This window comes from Acomys minous (genome assembly GCF_964271855.1).
Source record: "Acomys minous genome assembly, chromosome: 4".
Lineage (NCBI taxonomy): Eukaryota > Metazoa > Chordata > Mammalia > Rodentia > Muridae > Acomys > Acomys minous.
Window position 1 is genome coordinate 99,445,635 of NC_140486.1, and position 20,138 is coordinate 99,465,772.

General features: G+C 51.0%; 1 protein-coding gene across 3 annotated transcripts; it reads right to left on the bottom strand.

Annotated features, from left to right (window-relative positions):
* Positions 1–383: 383 nt before the first annotated feature.
* STK11IP (serine/threonine kinase 11 interacting protein) lies at positions 384–18,622 on the bottom strand. Of its 3 annotated transcripts, none has more exons than XM_084780936.1 (24): positions 18,066–18,622; positions 15,309–15,514; positions 15,032–15,106; positions 14,684–14,779; positions 14,220–14,327; positions 14,020–14,091; positions 12,820–12,946; positions 12,481–12,584; positions 12,272–12,367; positions 12,101–12,142; positions 11,864–12,010; positions 11,584–11,668; positions 10,222–10,572; positions 9,878–10,083; positions 9,454–9,570; positions 9,148–9,331; positions 6,673–6,903; positions 6,459–6,562; positions 5,574–5,671; positions 5,297–5,475; positions 4,982–5,063; positions 4,755–4,825; positions 4,004–4,251; positions 384–3,308 (listed from the first exon to the last, which is right to left on the bottom strand). In XM_084780936.1, the coding sequence occupies exons 1-24, from the start codon at positions 18,124–18,126 to the stop codon at positions 3,159–3,161; spliced, it is 3,240 nt and encodes a 1,079-aa protein (XP_084637062.1). In that variant the 5' UTR covers positions 18,127–18,622; the 3' UTR covers positions 384–3,158. The 3 variants fall into 3 exon arrangements, with proteins under 3 accessions (XP_084637062.1, XP_084637063.1, XP_084637064.1); XM_084780937.1 differs by having other exon boundaries at positions 14,973–15,106; XM_084780938.1 differs by lacking the exons at positions 14,684–14,779; positions 15,032–15,106; positions 15,309–15,514; positions 18,066–18,622 and adding an exon at positions 14,432–14,666.
* Positions 18,623–20,138: the final 1,516 nt, after the last annotated feature.

Here is a 20,138-nt window from a genome sequence, read left to right on the forward strand (position 1 = left end):
AATGACAAAAGGATGGGCCAAGGAGGGATGGGGGGGGACCCATGCCAAAGTGACTCATGCTAGCTCCAGAGGTGTCTGAGTTTCCTCCAAGGCACACTGGGGGAAGTATCCACTCATAAACACACAGGCAATAAAAAGTAGGCATTTGCTGGGCGTGGTGGCACAGGTCTTTAATCCCAGCACTTGGGAGGCAGGCAGAGGCAGGTGGATGTCTGTGAGTTCAAGGCCAGCCTGGTCTACAGAGTGAGTCCAGGACAGCCAAGGCTACACAGAGAAATCCTGTCTTGAAAAAAAAAAAAAAAAGAGTAGGCATCCACTCTTCCAATTACAAAGAACATTCCTAGGCTCCTGAGTGACAAAGCAATGCATAGCAAGTAGCAGGCAGGTCTTACAGCAAGCATTTATTTAGCGCACTCTAGTTTGTACAGTACTTTCGTGTAACTCTACACTTGGGTGAGGTAGGTGGGTTGTTCATTTGTCTCAGTTCCACACTGCAGATAAGCAAGCAAGGGGAAGTTGTTTACTCACAGCTAAGAAGTGAATTGCAAAACTAAGACATAGTTCTAACACCTGTGTCATTGCCATACCACACTGACCCTTGTAGAAGGATGCAAAACACAGAATGCACTCATGTAGGTAAAGCCCCCACACAACTATGTGACTCAAATTCCAGCTGCCACTAGGCCACCAGGGCAGTTCTGCCAAAGCTACTGTAGAATCTTTTTTTCCTCTCTCTCTTGAGACAGGTTTTCTCTATGTAGCCCTAGCTCTTTTGGAACTCACTCTGTAGACCATGTTAGCCTCGAACCCACAGAGATCCTCCTGACTCTACCTCCTGAGTGCTGGGATTAAAGGTGTGCGCCACCACCACCCAACCTCACTGTAGAATCTGAACAAAAGAGGAAGGATGTTACTCATCTTTCCATCAAAAATGAAAGCTGGGCACAGTCCCAGCACTTGGGAGGCAGAGGCAGGTGGATCGCTGTGAGTTCGAGGCCAGCCTGGTCTACAAAGTGAGCCCAGGACAACTGAGGCTACACAGAGAAACCTTGTCTTGAAAAACAAAAAACAAAAAACAAACAAAAAATTACATCCTCAAGTCTGGCCCACACCTTTAATCTCAGCACTCTGGAGATAGAGGCAGGTAGATTTCTGTGAGTTCAAGGCCAGCCTGGTCTACAAAGCAAGTTCCAGGACAGGCAGGATCATTAAGCAGAGAAATCTTGTCTTGAAAAAAAAAAAAAAAAGTTAAACCCTCAATGCCATTCCATCTCCTTCTGCTTTGTCTCAACTTTATCTTCCACCATTTCCTGTCCATCCCTCTAGGAGCTAAACAAACACGAGCAGATAGCAACCCTTGCTCCCCTGGTGTCTATGGAAGACACAGTGCAGTGGTACTTTGAAAATCTTCTCTCCCGCTGCTTTCTAGGAGTCACAAGCCTCTGCTGAGTGAGTGCGCCTTACGCCAGCCTAAGGCCAGACAAGAACCCAGACAATCGATAAGCACCTGCTGGGCGGGTGTGGGGGGATGGGGAAAACAGACTGAATGGCTCTATTGATCTCTGGGGACAGCCAAGAGCATGTGAGGCAAGTGCCTCCTGAGACCTAAGGCTACAGTCACCTTACTCTGAGGATGACAGCTCTGGGGAGAGGCAGCTACCTGGGGCCCTGCTTTCTGGTGAGGGACAAAGCTAAATGATGAAACAGCTCCCTAAGTGGCAATGGCCTCAGGCCTGATGATTTGCCTTCTGGGTCACAAAAGAAAGAGCACCGTTTTTTTCACAATACTGCCAAGGACTGCTATTGCTAAACAAAGAAGTTTCCAGAAACTAGAAGCACAAAGAATTGACACCTCTCTGACTCCCCAGGCCCTACTTATGCTTCCTTGCAAGTCAGCCTAAGTGGCTGGAGATTCCGTCCCGTCTGTACTGTGACCCGTTTCTAGGGATGTACTTGCTAAGAGATCTGTGCAAAGAGGTGGCTTTTGGCTAGAGGCTGGTCAGGACTTCCTCAGCTTCCTGCTTCCAGACAGATGGGATGGTGACATGCACACCACTAAGAAAGTAGACTAGTATTTTTGGGAAGTTCTAATTTACTTCAATTAAGAATTCAGGGCAGCTCTGAGCAAAACAGAAGTAGGTGAGATGGCTCTGTGAGCCTCCTGCCAGGCCTGTCTGGATCTGCTGCAGACCTTACCGGAGGACAGCTATTCCAGCGGCACGTCCCACTGGCCAGTCCCCAGACACAGCATTTCCTCCTCCGCCGCCCACCAGACCAAACAGGGCTCTGCTTAGGAGAAACTAACTCTAAGAATCCATCTCCTGGTTGAACAGCTGAACTAACTAGTCATTTTTAGGGGAACTGTGTGCATACGCATGTATACTCATTGGTATTTTTGGACAGGTACAATGTTTGGCTCCAGAGGTGACTTACAGAGTCGGCAATGACAATATCTCACTTTTTATTACAGGTCTCTATTTAAAATGTAAACTTTGGGGTCGGGGAGGGTGGGGGAGGGTCACAATTCTCTCACAACTGATGGCTCATGTGTTTAATTCCAGCACTTAGAAGGCAGAAACAGACAGGTCTCTGTGAGTTCATGACCAGCCTGGTCTACATACCAAGTTCCAGGCCAGCCAAAATTTCAGAGTGAGACCCTGTCTCAAAAAGAGTGGCAAAAAATCTGAAGAGGTCCAGCTATTTGACTGGCAGTGATCTCATGCAAGGCCACATGATAGTTCACAATCCCCTTGAGGACTGGGGGCATCAGGGTCACTAGTCCTACTTTGACAGAACAGGACTAGAGACAGGTCTCATAGTGCAAACAAGGTTACCTCCAGGAAGAGATTGAGGGGTGGCAGGCTTTATGGGAGGCATTTCTATGTACCAGCCATGACACCTGACATGGAACAACTTTACTGATACCTGAGAGAAAGTGCCGGAAAGATATTTTTACTGACCACTTAGCCTGTTCTACTAGGCAGGTCACCCAAGGGCCAGCTCATGATTACGTCCTTCTCTTAAGCTCTGGGTCATCTCTTCTGGGGTCGCTCAAGGCAGTGGCCCACCGCAGCTAGGCAAGCAGACAGACCCAGAGACCAGGAGAAGGGGTTTCTGCAACTCCTGAGTCAGTGCAAGCTCAGCTCACTGTAGACGCCTCATCTGTCGAGGTCTAGAGTCTCCTGGGTTATGGTCCGGAGTCCAATGGAAAACAATTCTTCCCAGGGCTCCCGGATCCAGGCCAGCAGGGCTGTCAGCTGCTCCCCACACACGACACGGAGTGCCCAGAAACTCTCCAGTCGAGACACCTGGGAGATGGAACAGTTGGCAACAGGAGAAGTGGGAGGAGACAGGCTAAGAGGCCAAGGGAAATCTTAGGAGAGGACACACCACCCTCCTTGGCTTTTAAAGGCTCTTTCTCCCCGTCCTCCTCGCTTCCCCTCCCTAGGTCACATGACTCTGCAATAGAGGGCTGAGTGAGCCTTGAAGATAGTCCAGTCAGCACTGACTACAGGCTCCAGAGGGCTGGTGTTCACAGTGCCACCCTTCCATGCTATAGAATGTGAGTTCTATAGTCAACTCCAAGAACTGTGCAGGTTTAATTCCTGATCCTGCCCTTGTGACCTGTGCGAGTCTGATCATGTCTGAGCCTTAGGTACATCATCTATAATACAGGACCGACAACAGCACCTGCCCTCATGTTGGAGTTGTGGAGGTCAAACAGTTGGCATATGGTGGTGGGTAGGTATTTCAGGGCAGGGCTCGCTGCAGACACTCCACTGCCATCTGCGGCTTTCTACACATGCGCTATCCGGGTCCTCACACCTGGACTCTGTGCCCACTACGTCCACTATATGCTTGCCCCTCTTTCAGCCACCATCCCTATCTGATCCTCATCCTTCCTAGTGGCATCTTCACATTGTACACATGTACACACATACGCACACACATGCATACGTGCACATACGCACATGTGCACACACACAAGCACGCATGCACACACCTCGTCATAGAAGATCAGCCGCAAGTCCAAAGGGCTTGTGCGATACAGCTGCACAGAGCTCAGACTGCTGAGTGCCTGCTGTTCCCTGACGTGCATGGAAGGCCCTGGCCCCGGAGCAGGGGGCTGCTCAGAGGCTTCATCAGACACCACTGGGAGTGGGGATTGTGTCTGGGACCCTGCAGGGTCTTCATCTAACAGGTAGAGGGTGGACAACGTCATCAACAGGGACACCGGGCAGGTAGAGGAGCCTGCAGAAAGAGAGGCAAGATGATGCCTGGAGTGAAAGGCCATGTTGGGTCTAGATTCCCAGGACTAGTGTCCCAGAGCAGCCCTGGAAAGGAGGTGTGAGCCACACTAAAAAGTGGGCCACAAATTGGCACAATGCTTCCACAAAACCAGGGACCCCTAACAGCCAAAAGCCCTGACAGCCTATATTGAGGGAGCCACCACAGCAGCCACCCCAATCAAGGGCCATAGCCTCATGACAGGCGGAGTGGAACACAATCTATCCACTGAGGAAGGCGGGATGCCAAAGCTAAGGTCCCTAGCCAGCTGAAGCTCTGAGGTCCTCCCGGCCCCGCCTGCAGAAGTGGGAAACACCCGCTGGTCCTGTGGGCATTCCTGCAAGGGTGAGGAGTCTAGACTCTGGACACTGAAAATTACTACATGGGTATTATACCAGCAATAGGGGGTGAGCCAGGGACAAAATGAGGTACAGAAACCAGGGAAGCACCTGCAACATCAGCCTTACCTTCAGCCAGGAAGGCCCGAAGGTAGAAAAACTGGGGTGCCTCTGCAGAAGAATCTTTTTCCAGCAATGGCCTGTGGAGACCATGGCAGACACAGGAGGAAGATCAGCTAGGGTAGGGTGCGCTTCAAGGAATGGGAGTAGGTACGGAGGTGTGAACACGAGGATGGGACTGTGTCAAGAGAAGGCCTGGACACCACCTAACCCTTACGTCCTGTTGACTCACTCACCAGAGCCGATGCTGCGGGGTCACTTCCTCCTCTGTTGCACTGATGCAGTTCCTCTGTGTGCGAGGCTGAGACTGCAAAACACCTGGGTAGAGCCAACCAGAGACAGAAACCCTCAGAGGCCTCTGCAGTCCCTACCTCAACCTCGACCCCGCCTATGCTCCATAATTCTGGACCTCAGAAACCTCTAAGAGAGGGGGGTGGTGGTAGATGGAGCAGGAAGTTCCAGGACATCATTCTAATGGTGAGAGTCAAACTGAGGCACACGCCCTGCAAGCCTGACTTTCGTGTCCATTCCTCCCAGGCTCTCTCTCTCACCAGTGAGCTCCTCAAGGAAGGCACGGCATTGGCCAGCATCTCGGGGCAGTAGCACACAGCTTCCAGTCCCAGCCGCCCACTCCAGCCGAAGGCTCTGGCCTGCGAGGCCAAGCTCCATGCTACTCAGATCATGCAGAGGAATGGCCAGGGTGGGCTGGAGCCAGTTAGCAGGAGGCCCACTGTGGAGGGAGCAGAGTGGCCAGGATTAATAGGAGGAAGACAGGATGTGACTGGCAGGACCGTGACACTGCCCCAGCCACACACCTGAAACACCCACCTGATGGCCCCTGTCACCTTCAACAGGTAAAGCCTGAGGTCAGACACAACCACAAGGCAAAGAAACTCCCCCGGGTGGCCTGCTAACACCACTGGCACCTAAGGGAAGGGGAAGTTGATGAGAAAACAGAAAACAGAAGCAAGGAAACAGGTGCCAGACCAAAAGCCGAGCTGCCTTCCAGCCACTGTTACTACTGTGATCAACTAACTGCCTCTGCTCTACAGTCTGCCCTCTCAATACTCAGGGTCTCTTAGTGGTCCTCCACAGCATCCTCTCACCACTTCCCACCCATCCTCCACACTCAGTCAAGACTGCCTTAAATGACAGACGTGACCATCACTCCCCTGCTTCAAGTGTCTTGCCATCCAAACGCCCTGGCAAGACATAGCAGGTTGCTCCTTCAGTGCATACTCCCTGCCTCCTAGACTCCCCAGGAACAACTGCCTCTAGCCCCGCACATTGGCTGCCCTGTCTTTCCTGTGAGCTACATTCTCTTGGGCCTCTGTACATTATAGCTGCCTTCTCCTAGAGGGCGGACCCACGCAGATTGGACTAAAGAGCCCTTCTATGACCTTTACTGGATGGCTTCACACTGTTTCTCTAAGACTAAGAGCAAGACAGCCGGATGGCTGAGCCTGAGTCTCCTGGACATATGGGAATGACAGTATGTGTTTGTGTTGACAGGAGGTGCTGCCCTATGCTGAGTGACAGATGCCAGCTCTTGTCTCTGCTCTAAGTCAAGGAGCAGTATCCTACCTGGACGGGGAAAACGCTACCTCGAGTGAGAAGGAGCGTGCCTATGGTTACACAGCAAATAGCTGCTGCTGCTGAAACCCATGCATTTGACTTGATTCCCAGGGCCATGGATTAGCGGGTGGCACAGACCTTGGTACAGCACTGGAACTCCTCCTCAGAGTCACTGAACACCTCAACATCCAGAAAGAGCCGGAGTCGGTGGTCCACAGAGCGAAGACCAGAGCGTCCAGGGGCTACGAGCAGTCAATAGGCCATCAGCCTGGCTCTAGGTGGCCACCGCTCCCTTCCCCCAGTGCCCGTCCCTCCCCCAAGCACACTTCCGCCTCACTTCACCTATACTCACTTGGGCTGAGGCTCCAGCTGCTACGGCCATGGGATGTGGTTGCCTGAGGTGAAATGCCATCAGACGCACTGGGATGGCCACTGTGGTCAGCAAGGTCACAGGTGGGGTCAGGGGACCAGGAAGAATCTGGTGATTTGTCTTCCTGGCTCTGCTCTCTACTGGAGACTTCTCCAGACACAGCCAGGAGAACCACATGGTCACTCCCACAGTTCGGACATACAATAGGAGAATCTGGAGGGAGGGACAGAGACGCTGTGAGCCTCCCAAGGCCACACACCACCACACTCACAATGCTCCTGGCCACCCTCCACACTCCTCAGATCCTATCTCCAGCTCTAGTCACAGCCACCATTCCCAACACCCCCAACCCCACCTCAAAGCACAGACCCTAGCCTATCCCTCCCCCGCGCAGTAAGAGCCAAGCTATCCCATGGCCAACCCCCTCCTAAAAATATACCCCACCTTCTAATCTCCAGGTTCTGCTCTGGCCCCTCCCACAGCTTTGGGTTAAAAGCACTGTAGTGCTTTACTAGCAGTGCCTGAAAAACCAAAGTCAGGAGCTAGGAAGATGGTTCAATCCATGCAGTACCTACCACATAAGCACGAGGATATGGGTTCAAATCCCCAGGCCCCAAGTAAGAGCAGTGTGGTGCCATATACCAATGGGGAAGAGGCAGACAGATCCCTGAAGCTCACTGACCAAGCAGTCTAGACAAACTGGTGAGCACCAGGTTCAGTGAGAAATTATCCCCAAAACTAAGGTGGAGAATGACTGAGGAAGACACCTAGTGTCAGTCCCTGGCCTCCACATGCACATAGTACATGAACACATACATACAACACATACACACACAATGATGATGGTGGTGATGATGATGATTATGATAATGATGACAAAAACAACAAAAACCAAAATCAGCAGATTGGGGAAGGCAAGGAGGTCCCTCATGCCAGCTGGGTCTAAATCCCAACTTCATTAACTAATAGATTAATTGTGGACCAGCCATCTGTGCTCTGAGCCTGACTACTATCTGTAAGAGGAGAATGAAAACCATGTCTGCATCAAGGAAATGGCATGATGGATGAGTGAACACAGGTAAAGATAAAGGATATGCATAAGTAATGAGAGAGAGGCAGTGAGTGGCTAGGACTCTAGGCATGTGCTAGACCCCAAACCCATATTGTCGTGTGGCAGCCCCATCAAAACTTTTCATACCCCATTTTGCAAACAAAGAAAGAAAGAACTAAACAACTTATACACCCTGCCAACACCTATAAAGCTGGCTATAATGACAGGAGCTACTATATATGAAGGACTTTTGTTTTGTGCCAGAAGCTATGCTTGGTGCTTTATTGTCATATTACATCTCACAAAAAAGCAAGGTAGCACACACCTGTAATCCTAGCATTTAAGAGACTGAGGCAGTCAAGCTGTGGTGGCACATGCCTTTAGTCCCAGCACTAGGGGGGCAGAGGCAGGCAGATCTCTAAGTTCCAAGCCAGCCTGGTCTACAAAGAGAGTTCTAGGACAGCCAAGGATACATTGGGATACTCTATCTTGAAAAAGAAAGAAAGAAAGAAAGAAAGAAAGAAAGAAAGAAGGAAAGAAAGAAAGCGAGCGAGAGCGACCGAGGGAGAGGGCTATCACAAATAAAGGCCAGCTTTAACTACATACAAGTTTGAGGCCAGTCTAGCTATCTGAGATTTGGTCTCAAAAACATCAAAAACGTTAAAAGAGAAATTCCACCACAGGAGGAATGCAGAGGCCACAAAACCTATGGAGTACAGCCAGAATCCAGAAAGAGCTGTGATGTCCCACTGTTTATGTGGTTAGGCCTGCTGGGTCTGCTAGGGCAGGCTCACAATAGGCAATGACACAAGAGTATTTTTTCTGGAAAAAAAAAATAACTTAGCAGTGCTATATCTACAGCCAAGAAGTGGGCTGATAAAAAGGGTATTTCAAACAACTGTTATCTGGAGTTTCCCTTCTGTCTTCAACATCTTCAAAGCCCTTACAGTTTGGCTAGCCTACAGTGGAACAATCCCAAGATATACCACAGGGTGCTGCACCCTACCAAGTGCTTCCAAGGTCAGTCAAGGAAGGACAACTGTGCCAGCCCCCAGAACAGCCACTGCACAGAGGGCACATGACAACCGGGCGCTGCACTGAGGGCTCACTAGGTTTTATGCCATTCCTAAAATATTACCCCCAAACAGTCAAAAAGCCATCAAGCGATGGAAAAATAACGAGTATATTTAAACACACACATACAGAAGAGCACCTCCAACTGTGACAGGACCACTTCTGCTGTTTATGCAGCAGGCAGGCAGTCGTATTCCTCCCCATGCTAAACAGTTGCCTCTACTTCCCTAAGGCCTTCTTCCCCGGGGTTACCTCTCCACACTCCTCTCAGAGACACCTTCCCTGCAGTGCGGGAGCTATGTGGGCAGAGAGGTCGAGGGCACAGCTGGTACCTGTACTTTGAAACAGAGGCTTCCGGCTTCCAGCTTCTTCACTCTCCAGTCCCAGCCTGGGCTCCTCTGGCTTGAACTCACAGCTGCAGCGCAGACACTGGAATCTGGGTCCCTGTGGGTCCTTGACCTCCTCAGGCCGCTGCTCTTTCACAGCGGTGAGTGGGGTCAGCACAGCCAGTAGCTCCTGAAAGCAGGTGGGCGGGAAGGCAGCTCGCTGTGAGCAGGTTGACTCACCTGGCAGACCACTAACCCTCCAGCCCGGACCTGCTCCCTCCACCCTTCCCACCTGCCTCTGGACCTCATCACCTGGATGGCCTCGTGGGCCTCAGGCTCCAGGACAGCATAGCGACGTAACTGCCGGTCTGAACAAATGTAGGAAAAGCGCAGGACAAGAACCGGAGCTCCAGGGGGTGGACCCGAGCCCTGTGCAGGAAGGAGAACACAGCAATGGGTAGGAGGAAAAGGGCTCAGGACTACACAGAACTTGGAGGAAAAAAGCAACTCTGGATCCCACAAGGCTGTTGCCGATACCAAGCCCTAGCGCAGAATCCATCCTGGAGCCCACCCTCCCAAGTCACACACCTAGCACTCCTCCTTGGTTCCCAGTACTCCTGAGAGATGGTGGATAGCATGGAGCCCAGCGCCTGGCACACACGAGCCAACAAGTTGCCAGAGATGAGTGTGGGAAAAGCCAAGCACCCCATCCCAAGCCCCTGACCCCACAGCTCACCTCAGACACTGGCTCTCCTTCAGTCCCAGTCTCTGACTCTAGCTCAGCTGCCACCAGGCTCTGTAGCTCCAGCCGCTCCAGAGTCCGAGCTGCTTGGAGTTCCACTTCAAACACGTGGGCAGAAGTGACTCGGAGAAAGCACTCCTTGTCCTGCCCGCCCCCAAGCCCCTGCAAGGGACACACCAACATGGGACGACAGAGCTCGGCTGCAGAGAGATCAAGAGACAACTGGAGTGAAGAAAGCGCCCAGATCCTCTGCTATCCCATGAGTGGCCTTCTACCCAACCTGGCCTCTCCAGTCCCTCTGACTTACTCCACCGCCCCTGTGGTCATGGGCCTCTCACCTTCCACTTCCTTCTGCTCCTGCTCCTCTTCCTCCTCTAAGTCCTCTCTCGATGGCTCTTCGTCATCCCGTTCTTCCCTCTCTTCTTCATGGGGCTCTCGTTCCACCTTGCTGTCCTCTGACACCTTCCGTGGGGATTCCTTGGTGCCTTCCCCTGTGGCTGGAGGGCTGCATGCAGTCTCCAGGCTCTGGGCATCCAGAGGAAGGGTGCTGAGGGCAGGAGTCTTGGTGGTGGTAAGAGGGGGGCTCCCCAAGGTCTCCAGGTGGCTCCTATACTGTAGCCAGTCACAGCCGAACCGCTCCCGGAAGCTGGTCAGTATCTCCAGTTCACGGTGTTGCTGCACAAACCATCCTGCGATGGAGGAGGACATAGAGCTGATGCCCTACCCACACCCGGGTGACCCCGGCCTCTTTCTACGGCTACCCCTCAATAGGCCTCCCCTCCAGAGAATTTCCTCAGGCGTGGCCTGTGGCAAAACATGGCCACACGTCTCAGACCCTGAGATGACTTGAAAAGAAACCTGTTTCGCCAGGCATGGTGGTGCACGCCTTTAATCCCAGCACTTAGGAAGCAGAGGCAAGTGACTCTCTGTGAGTTCAAGGCCAGCCTGGTCTACAAAGTGAGTCCAGGACAGTCAGGGCTCTGTTACACAGAGAAATCCTATCTCTAAAAACCAAAAAGAGAGCTGGAGAGATGGCTCAGTGGGTAAGAGCACTGACTGCTGTTCCAGAGGTCCTGAGTTCAGCCGGGTGCTGGTGGCACATGCCTTTAATCCCAGCACTTGGGAGGCAGAGGCAGGCGGATCACTGTGAGTTCGAGGCCAACCTGGACTACAAAGTTAGTCTAGGACAGCTAAGGCTACACAGAGAAACCCTGTCTCGAAAAACAAAACAAAACAAAAAAACAAAGGTCCTGAGTTCAATTCCCAGCACCCAGATGGTGGCTCACAACCAACCATCTATAAATGAGATCTGGTGCCCTCTTCTGACATGCAGATATACATGCAGATAGAGAACTTATATACATAAAATAAAAATAAATAAACCTTCAAAAAACCAAAAGAAAGGAAGAAACCTGTTTCACAGCATTTCAGCTTACGTTTCCCAAATGGTTCCAGCCATAAAAATTTATTATAGAATCTTTAGCTCCCATGAAATCCATGTTCCTTGGGAGAGTGCAGCCTAGAAGCAGGTCCCTCTTTTGGGGCTAAACTAAAAAGGTAATGGACTGAGAAGCCCTCCGCAATAATACACACCATCCCAAAATCAAATTTCCCCTATGATGCCTACATTTAAGGCAACATCAAGATTAGAGAGGTCTGGAGGGAGGTGGGAAGGGAGTGAGCAAGTAGGGTCAACTTACCAGCCGGGGAGGGGTCCAGAGTTCGGACCTCCGGGTCTGTGTCACTGGGCTCAGAGATGCTAGCCCGCCTCACACGGACTCGGCTCTGGTTTGGACAGACAGGAGTTCTATGAAAGCCACAGCCTTTAGCCCGGCCACCCACGGCCACCTACCTAACGCCAAGTACTGTCAAGGATGAGGCCTTACTGCTCTGAGTCTTCTGAGTCCCCACAGGGGAGCACCAGCAAAGAGACCGCCCCAGCCCGAGCCCAGAAACACACCAGAAGAAGATGCCATTCACCTTAACCTTACGAAGTGGGGCCTGGGCCACAATGCCTCCAGAGGAGAGGCTATCGCTCAGCTCAAGGCCGCCTGAGCTTTCAGGGGTACTCCCAACTGGCCAGGATGGAGGTTGGGCCATGGGACCAAGGCCTGAAGATTCTGAAGTCTGGTGTGTGGTGACAACAGGAAGAAGGTCAGCATCCTCCCTTTGTGTCATCCCACGGGTCCTTCCTCATCCCACTCCAACCCAACTAACCTCAAGATCCTTCAGTGACAAAGCCTCGCCATCAAGCAGGAACTGTGCAAGACAAAAAGAGAGCACAGAGCTCGAGAAGGAGCCATCACCAGTGACTCAGGGCACTAACAGTACCACAGTGACTCGGCCTTTGGCCTCCCATTCAAGGACAGACACCAGATAATTACTCACACCAGGAGCAGCCTCCCTGGCCCGAGGCGACAGGTACTGAGCAGTGGTTGCTCGATGCGCAGGGTGGAACCACAAAGGGTTACCTTCCAGACAGAGCTGAGGGGCAGGAAACAAGAGAGTGAGTAGGCCACGGATGCTCCCCGTGTGAAGGTACAAGGAGAGCCAGACCCAAATGTGGCTCCCAGGCCTGTAGGGCACTCATGTCTCACCTTACGGAGCTCGGCCAGCAGACACAGTGGTGACAGCTCCGTGTGTCCTTCTAGAAGGTTATAGGCCACATCAAGGTGCCGCAGGTTCCTCAGCTGCTCAAGACCTAGGGGAGAGGGGAGAAGGGAGAGGGGAGAAGCCTCATGGAGGCGTGTTGGGGGTAAGAAAGCATGGTGGTCTGTGTGCTGAGGGCAGACGCAGAAAAAGGACGATCTCTGTGCCACAGCCATACCTCTAAGTCCTCACAGGACTCTAGACCCAGGTGGTCTACAAGCCAACCCGGGCCACGCCCATCTGCTTCCCTTCCAGACTGAACCACCCTACACACACTTCCTCCTCACCCTGAAGGCTCCGAAGCTCGTTGGCTCGCAGTATCAAAGTCCCCAAGGCAGGCCCCGAAGGTCCCATTCTCGGCACTGAGCGCAGGTGGTTATAGGAGATGTCCAAATGACACAGTTCAGATAGATCCTAGCCATGGGTGAGGAGACAAAGGCTCTCAACTTGACAAGGCTCGAGGCAGGGTCCTCTGGACCAGCTTCTCAAACCCATCTTGACCTATAAAAACTGCAGACTCCAACACAACCGACTTCCTCTACCCCACACTCAAAGACCTGAACAAAAGCTAGCCCGCCCCTAACAGTTCCAGGCTACACCCCCGAATGTGACTCTAGCCCTAAATTCCCTCCTGGAGGAAGACAAGGCTCTGAGGAACATTCAAAGCAAGTAAAGATGTCCTGTTTCAGGCACCACCTGAAGACAGGGCATGCCTCCCAGTCTCTGAGGGACACGAGGACCTGGCCAGTCAGTCCAGTCAATAAGAAACCCCAGGACCCACAGGCACTTCCCGGCTTCTCTGAATGTGCTGGTGACCTCCATGCCCTCCCTCCTCCGCTTGCCCCATTCGGTTCTTTGCATGCTATCCCCACTGTAGACTTCTCACTGAAGTATGTTCTCACTGCTTTAGTAAATCCTCAGCCCTACTATGAAGGACAGAAAGGACACAGGGAGCAGTGTGTCATCATCTTAAAACCTCCCACTTCTGAGCCACACACTAGGCTAAGTGACGTGGGTACTCTTTTTTTTTTTTTTTTTAATTTATTTATTACATATACAGTGCTCTGCCTGCATGTACACCTGCAGACCAGCAGAGGGCATCAGATCACACTATAGAAGCTTGTGAGCCACCATGTGGTTGCTGGGAATTGAACTCAGGACCTCTGGAAGAGCAGTCAGTGCTCTTAACTGCTGAGCCATCTCTCCAGCCCAAGGTGGGTACTCTTTACACGGGTACTAGGATTTCTCCTTTATAGGTGAACAAGCCAAGGAGCTAACTGATTTGCCCCAAGTCATCCAGGTATTGCAAGCTGAGATCAGAACTGCCCTGTCGTGTGCTGAGGGGACACCCACACACAGTACTGACTCTCTGGATGTCGCTCCACCTAGGCCCAAGAGCAGTGTGGAGTACAAGGCAATCTGAGGGTGAGAGAGAGCAGAGCCATCCAAGGGCCAAGTCCACCAGGACCCAGGCAGCTCACGCTTACCATAAGGAAGCCTTTGCAGTCCTGGATATGATTGTGGCTCAGGTTGAGGAAGCGTAGAGCTGACAGGAGACGCTGAGGGGGCGGGAACAGGAAGCACAGAAAGGCTCTTCACACAGGGATACCTGTCAAGCAGCTGGCATTCCTCCCAAAGGACCCATCCTCTAAGTTCCCAGAGGCGTCTTCCCTTAGGGGGCACTCACCAGGGAGCTGTCTAAGTTGCTGAGTGCATTGTAGCTGAAGTTGGCAGAAAGCAAAGCTAGCCAGGGGAGGGCAGAGCAGAGGTCACCACCGCAGGCCGACAGGAGCTCCTAGGTAGGGGACACGCATGTCTACTATTTCATTCTCAACCGTCTCCCTGCTCCTCAATCCTGCTCTACCATTCGGTCCATCATTCATATATACCAGGCTCTACCTGGAGACGCAGCTCTGGAGAAAGCTCAAGTCTTTGTCCCGAAAGAGCTGACTATGGGGCTCATATACGGACCATAGGGAGACAGACGCTAGACTATCTACAGCTTGATGTGACTGGAAACACACAGGTGGGTATAGCGTGTTGTGGGGTCACACGGGGCAGAGGGAGGGAGAACACAGGGGGAAATCACAAAGCTTGGTCTTCTGTGTTTCTCAGGACAAAGCATCAGGGTCCGCCCCGCACCCTCCTTACCTCTAGTGCCTGGATGCTCCTGCTACAAACCAGAGACTCCAGCTGTGAGTAGACACCCCGGAGGCCACGCAGGCTGTGGATGGGGATTCCTCGAAGCTAGCACAAGAGAAGAAAAGCAAAGCTTCAAAGATGACAAAGGCCTCATCTCTATCTTTTCTGATGGGGAGGAGGGAGAAGACCCCAAAGCCCAGCTACAGTTTAGGGAAGTGTTAATGGAAAAGACAGTACGGAAGAGCACTGGCACATTCAGACCTGACCTCCCACCAAAAGAGGCCATCTCTGTCCTCACCGCCGAGAGACCGCTCTGCACGAGGTTCCGCCCACCCATATGCTCCAGCACTCCCTCACCTCCAGCTGCCGAAGGGACTTGAAGGGGAAAATCTTGATGGGCCCTGGAGAGCCAACACCAGGGATGTGGACCAGCTGGAAAAGGAGCGTTCGGGTTACTGAGGCGTGGCGGGCTCCCTTTCGTCAGCACCCCTTCCTCAGCACCACCACCCATACGGCTGACGTCACCTGGATCTGTAGGCCTCAAAGCCTCCTGGCACCCTGCCCCCTCCTCCCCCTGCCTCCATCTTTCCCAAAGGCTCCGTGCGCATCCTTGTCCCTGTGCCCCTGCTAGAACCTTGAGTGACAGTGTCTTCTGCAGCACGTCGAAGAGGAACTGGAGCTGGAGGATGGCGGGCGAGTCGGCAGGGTGGGAGGGAAGAGCCACAAAGCCTGACTGGCCTGGGCCCCATGGTCCCAGGTACAGTTCCAACACTCTGTTCAGCTGCTGCAGTGTGGGTGTCAGCAGGCTCAGGGTGCTACAGCCAGAGAGGACGGCATCCCCTGCAGGAAGAAGGGCAGACAGGAAGGAGGACAAAATGAAAGGACACACCCACTGCCATCCACTGCAAGACCAACCTTTCTTCCTCCGCACCAGCTCAAAGGTCTTCCGCAGCTCCCATTTAAAAACAAAAAAACAATCAAACAAACAACGATCCTAGCTTTTCAACCTGACACCAGAAACCTGTTTTACTACAAGATTCCAAGGGACTTTTCCAAATGTTTTTGCTTTCTACTCAAAAGAGCCGTGGCTACTTAAGATGTTGGAAACATAGTCCACTTGGCTCACAGCTCTCACATTTTGATACATCTCTTTCTACAGCCAAAGTGAAGATCAATTTCACCCAGAGAGCCTTCTCAGAGTAATTAATACCTCTGGGGGCTGTGGAGATGACTCTGTCAGTAAAGTGCTTGCTGAGAAAGCATGAGAATCTAAAATTGACCGCTGCCACCCACATGATGGCACAAACTGAAGAGACAGGAATAGAAAGACCCCTGGGGCTCAATGGCTAGCCAGCTTCCCTAACCAGCAAGGCTCGGGACTCACTGACAGACCCTGTCACAAAGAACAAGGCAGACATCTTCTGAAGCACGACACTCCTGGCTGTCCTCTGGCCCTGACACAAAGGTGCCCTACACAAACAAAACAAAAACATTTAAAGAAATAACACCTCTGAACTTCCGCAGGGCAATCACCCACTTTTACACAAAGGCTGACTATCAATTGATCTTTCTTTTTCTGGTATGATGACATGCACAGCTGGATGGTGGCTCATATCTGTAACCCCAGCACTCAGAGAGCAGAGGCAGGTGGATTTCTGTGAGCTCAAGGCCAGCCTGGTCTACAGAGCAAGTCCAGGATAGCCAAAGCTACCACCCAATGAGGTATTAGTCCTGTGAGGGCATCTTTCAGACACCTTCCCACGCATCTCTTCATCTGCAGAGAACAGCTGCAATGGCTAGAGAGAAGTTTTTAAAAATATATTCTGAAACCAGGTGTGATGCTGCACACATTTAATCCCAGGACTTGGTAGACAGAGGCAGGTGGATCTCTGTGAATTCCAGACTAGAGCCACTTAGTGAGATAATGTCATAAAAAGAGAGGAGGGAAGGAGGGAGGGAGGGAGGAAAGGAGGGAGAGAAGGAAGAAGAGAAGGAGAGAAAAAAAATCAAGAAGTCAAAAAATGTTGCAGAAGTCATGTGTACTGTCACACATCTATAATTTCCATCGGGTAAGACACTGAAGCAGAAAGATTAACATTTCATGGTCAGCCTGGGACACAGAGAGATCTCCTATACCTTTCACTGAGCTTCCCCTAAATAAACTTATGGAATTATAGTACAATTATCAAAACCAGAAAACTGGTGTTGGTCTAATAGTTACAGTGCCAGTTCTATGCTGTTTGTGTAGATTGGGACAAGCACATAATCGGGACATGAAACTGTCCCATCCCCACAATCATATTCCCAGCCCAGGAGCCATGTCAGAGCTTTGCTGAATAATGAATCTTACCACCTTGAAAGGAGATTTTGTACATACTAGACAGTGAGTACACACAGGTTTGATGCAAGGAGTCTCTCAGAAGTCTAGAAAAGGCACGGCATGGGAGTAATTATTACAAATCAGTAAATGGAACTGCTATCAAGAGTTTTCAGAGCTGCCACTGTGGAGTGTAGAGAGAGAGAGGGCACTAACGTTAACGGAGGCAACTCATGCCAAATGGCTCTGCTGCCTATTCAAACTCTCCTCGTTGTCGCCCAAAGACAACTACTAACTCCACTTTACAGATAGGGAAATTGAGGCTCAAAGAAGAATCTCTCCTTTTGGAGTGGGGAGAGGGAAGGTGCTAGGGACTGAAGCCAAAGTTTTGTACATGCCAAGTACACGCCCTGGTCCTGAACTATCTCCCAAGCCCTCAAAGAACCATCTGCACTGTGATCATCTAGCTGAGAACTGATACATCTCTGATAGCAAGTCAAGGCTTCTTTCTACCAAAACTGACGCCAACCACGCAACAAACAACACTGTGATCTTCGCCATGCCTAGGCACTGAGGGATGCAATTATAGTAATACTATCTCTTGTGGACATTTAATTATGTGTGCATACACTGCACTAAATAAGCTAATTAAAATCCCGATACCCTTTGCGTTCAGTACAATCACTATGCTAGCCTATCTGCGAAGAATACTGAGGCTCTAAAAGCTTACCCAACTCTGAATGAGAGTTGGGACTAATTTATATGGGTCTCGCCCCAAATCTCAGCTGTTCACCGTGCCATACTTGGCTTTCTGTACAAGTGATTGTATTTTTGTCTGGAAGTGTTTTAATCTAGTAAAGATCCCTTCCCTCTGGAGGGTTAAGTGGCTCTAGAGATAGCTAGTCTAGACCGTCACAAGGAACACACCCAGAAGAGAAGAATGACACCTCGTGACCCCCGCTGGCAGTGACTCAGTGACTCCCAGCGTTCCTGGAAGGTATGGAACACACCCATGACGCCCAAGTCAGATAAGCCGGAAGACGCCTAAACCAGATAAGCCAGAAGCCCACTCACCCGACTCCCGCAACAGTCCGGCGAGCTTCCACACCACTGAATCCCGCGGAGCGGTCGTCATAGCCACGGGACGCTGGGGGCGGAGCCTGGGAAAAAGGGGAAGCGGAAGAGCCTCAGGTGGGCGGTGGCGACAAAAGGCCAGAGCTTTCGCGCAAATGGAGGCGTCGCGCGACGTAAAAAGTAAGGAACGTCCTCTCGGACACCCTTTCCACAAACATAGGGCCTCGGGAGCCCATGGACCCGCGCGATCGGCACTCCAACCACTTTTGCAGCCAGACTCCTTAAAGGACAGGAAATCCCGCCCCGGAATTCAAAGAACCTACCGGAAAGCCCGCCTTTGCTGACGGAAGCCACGCCCTGGACGAGCTAATGTATTGGTCGGGACTAGCCGAGCTGGAATTTAGCCCCTAACTGTGCCCCAAGTCCAGCTTGGCTCCGGGCGGCCCCTTCGGCAGAGAGGGAAACCTGACTCCTTGTTTGCAGACTGGGCGGGGAAGCAAAGATTGGAGAAATGCGGTTTTTTTCTTAGTAGGAAAAAATTTCATCCAAAATAAATACTGGTTTTCCACAGCCGCCGTCCTTGCGAAGTTCTGTATCAGCTAGCAGAGCTGAGGCCGGCAGGGATGGCACCTCTCGAATCCCCATTGCTGTCATAGTACTCAGTCTCTAGACTTTTGTTTTTCCTTAAAGTATAGCACATTCTCAAAAATAGTGCCTGGGTTTTTTGTTTTGTTTTGTTTTATCTCAGAGCTATGGAGGCGGACACAGGCAATGCTCAAAGAGTTCGAGGCCAGCCTATCTCCTGTCTCAGAAACAAAATTTAGCCACTGATAATGAACCACCCGAACCCGGGTACTTTTTTTCTTTCTTTCTTTCTTTCTTTCTTTCTTTTCTTTTCTTTTTTTCTTTTTCTTCCCCCCCCCTTAACTATTTACGGCTCAGCACACCCGAAACTAAAAGTAGTTTTCCTAGGTTTGAAAATTAGAAAATATATTCCCAGCCGGGCGTGGTGGCGCACGCCTTTAATCCCAGCACTCGGGAGGCAGAGGTAGGTGGATCGCTGTGAGTTCAAGGCCAGCCTGGTCTACAAAGTGAGTCCAGGATGGCCAAGGCTACACAGAGAGACCCTGTCTCGAAAAACCAAAAAAAAAAAAAATAAAAAAAAAAAAATATATATATATATATATATATATATATATATATATATATATATATATATATATATATATTCCCAAAGGTTAGGGTGTGTTTACCTGTAAAAGTCATTCAATGAGTAACGAAAGCAAGACTGTCACGTTTCCTAGCTTCCAAATTGCCACTGTAGCTTTTACCCTGGCTCCTTGGTCTAGCAGTTGATAACAACTGCTGGACTTCATTGTGAAACAATTCTATGGACAAAATAGCTGGGGTTGGGAGGGGAGTGTCTTTTATGAAATACCCCTTTCTGATACAAGAAAGTTAAAATGAATTGTAGCTTGTAGCGCTGAAGAGATGCCTCAGAGGTTAAGAGCAATGGCTGCTCTTCCAGACGACCCCAGTTCAATTCCCAGTGCTCACATGGCAGCCCACGGACATCCATAACTCCAGCTCCAGGGGTCCTCCATCCTCTTATGATCTCTATGGACACTGCGCATATGTGGTGTACAGACATTCAGGCAAAACACTCAAACGCACAAGTGGTTTTGTTTGTTTTTAATGAAAAGGCTAGTAGTAAAGAGTAGCATTGGGGTCAGTCATCTTTATGTCGCGTTGTCAAATTTGGGGCTAAGGTATAGTTCAGTGGTAGAGGGCTTCTCTGGCATCCTGAAACTTCCTAGATATAATCTCATGGATCCAGTACATTTTGTGCTATTAATAATCCCATAACGTGAGAACTATCAGTCCCTGTTTACGCATCACCTGAAACTGGCAGCAGGGGAGGAGCTGTAATTATCAAGTCAACTTCTCTTAGGCAAAAATGCCATCCCTTTGGTGTTCTGGTGTGGTGCCTTGAAACCTTTGTTCGTTTGTTTGTTTTTTAGCCTGGCTTCCCCAGCCCACAGTGACTGTCCGAGAACCCTCCCAGCCCACAGT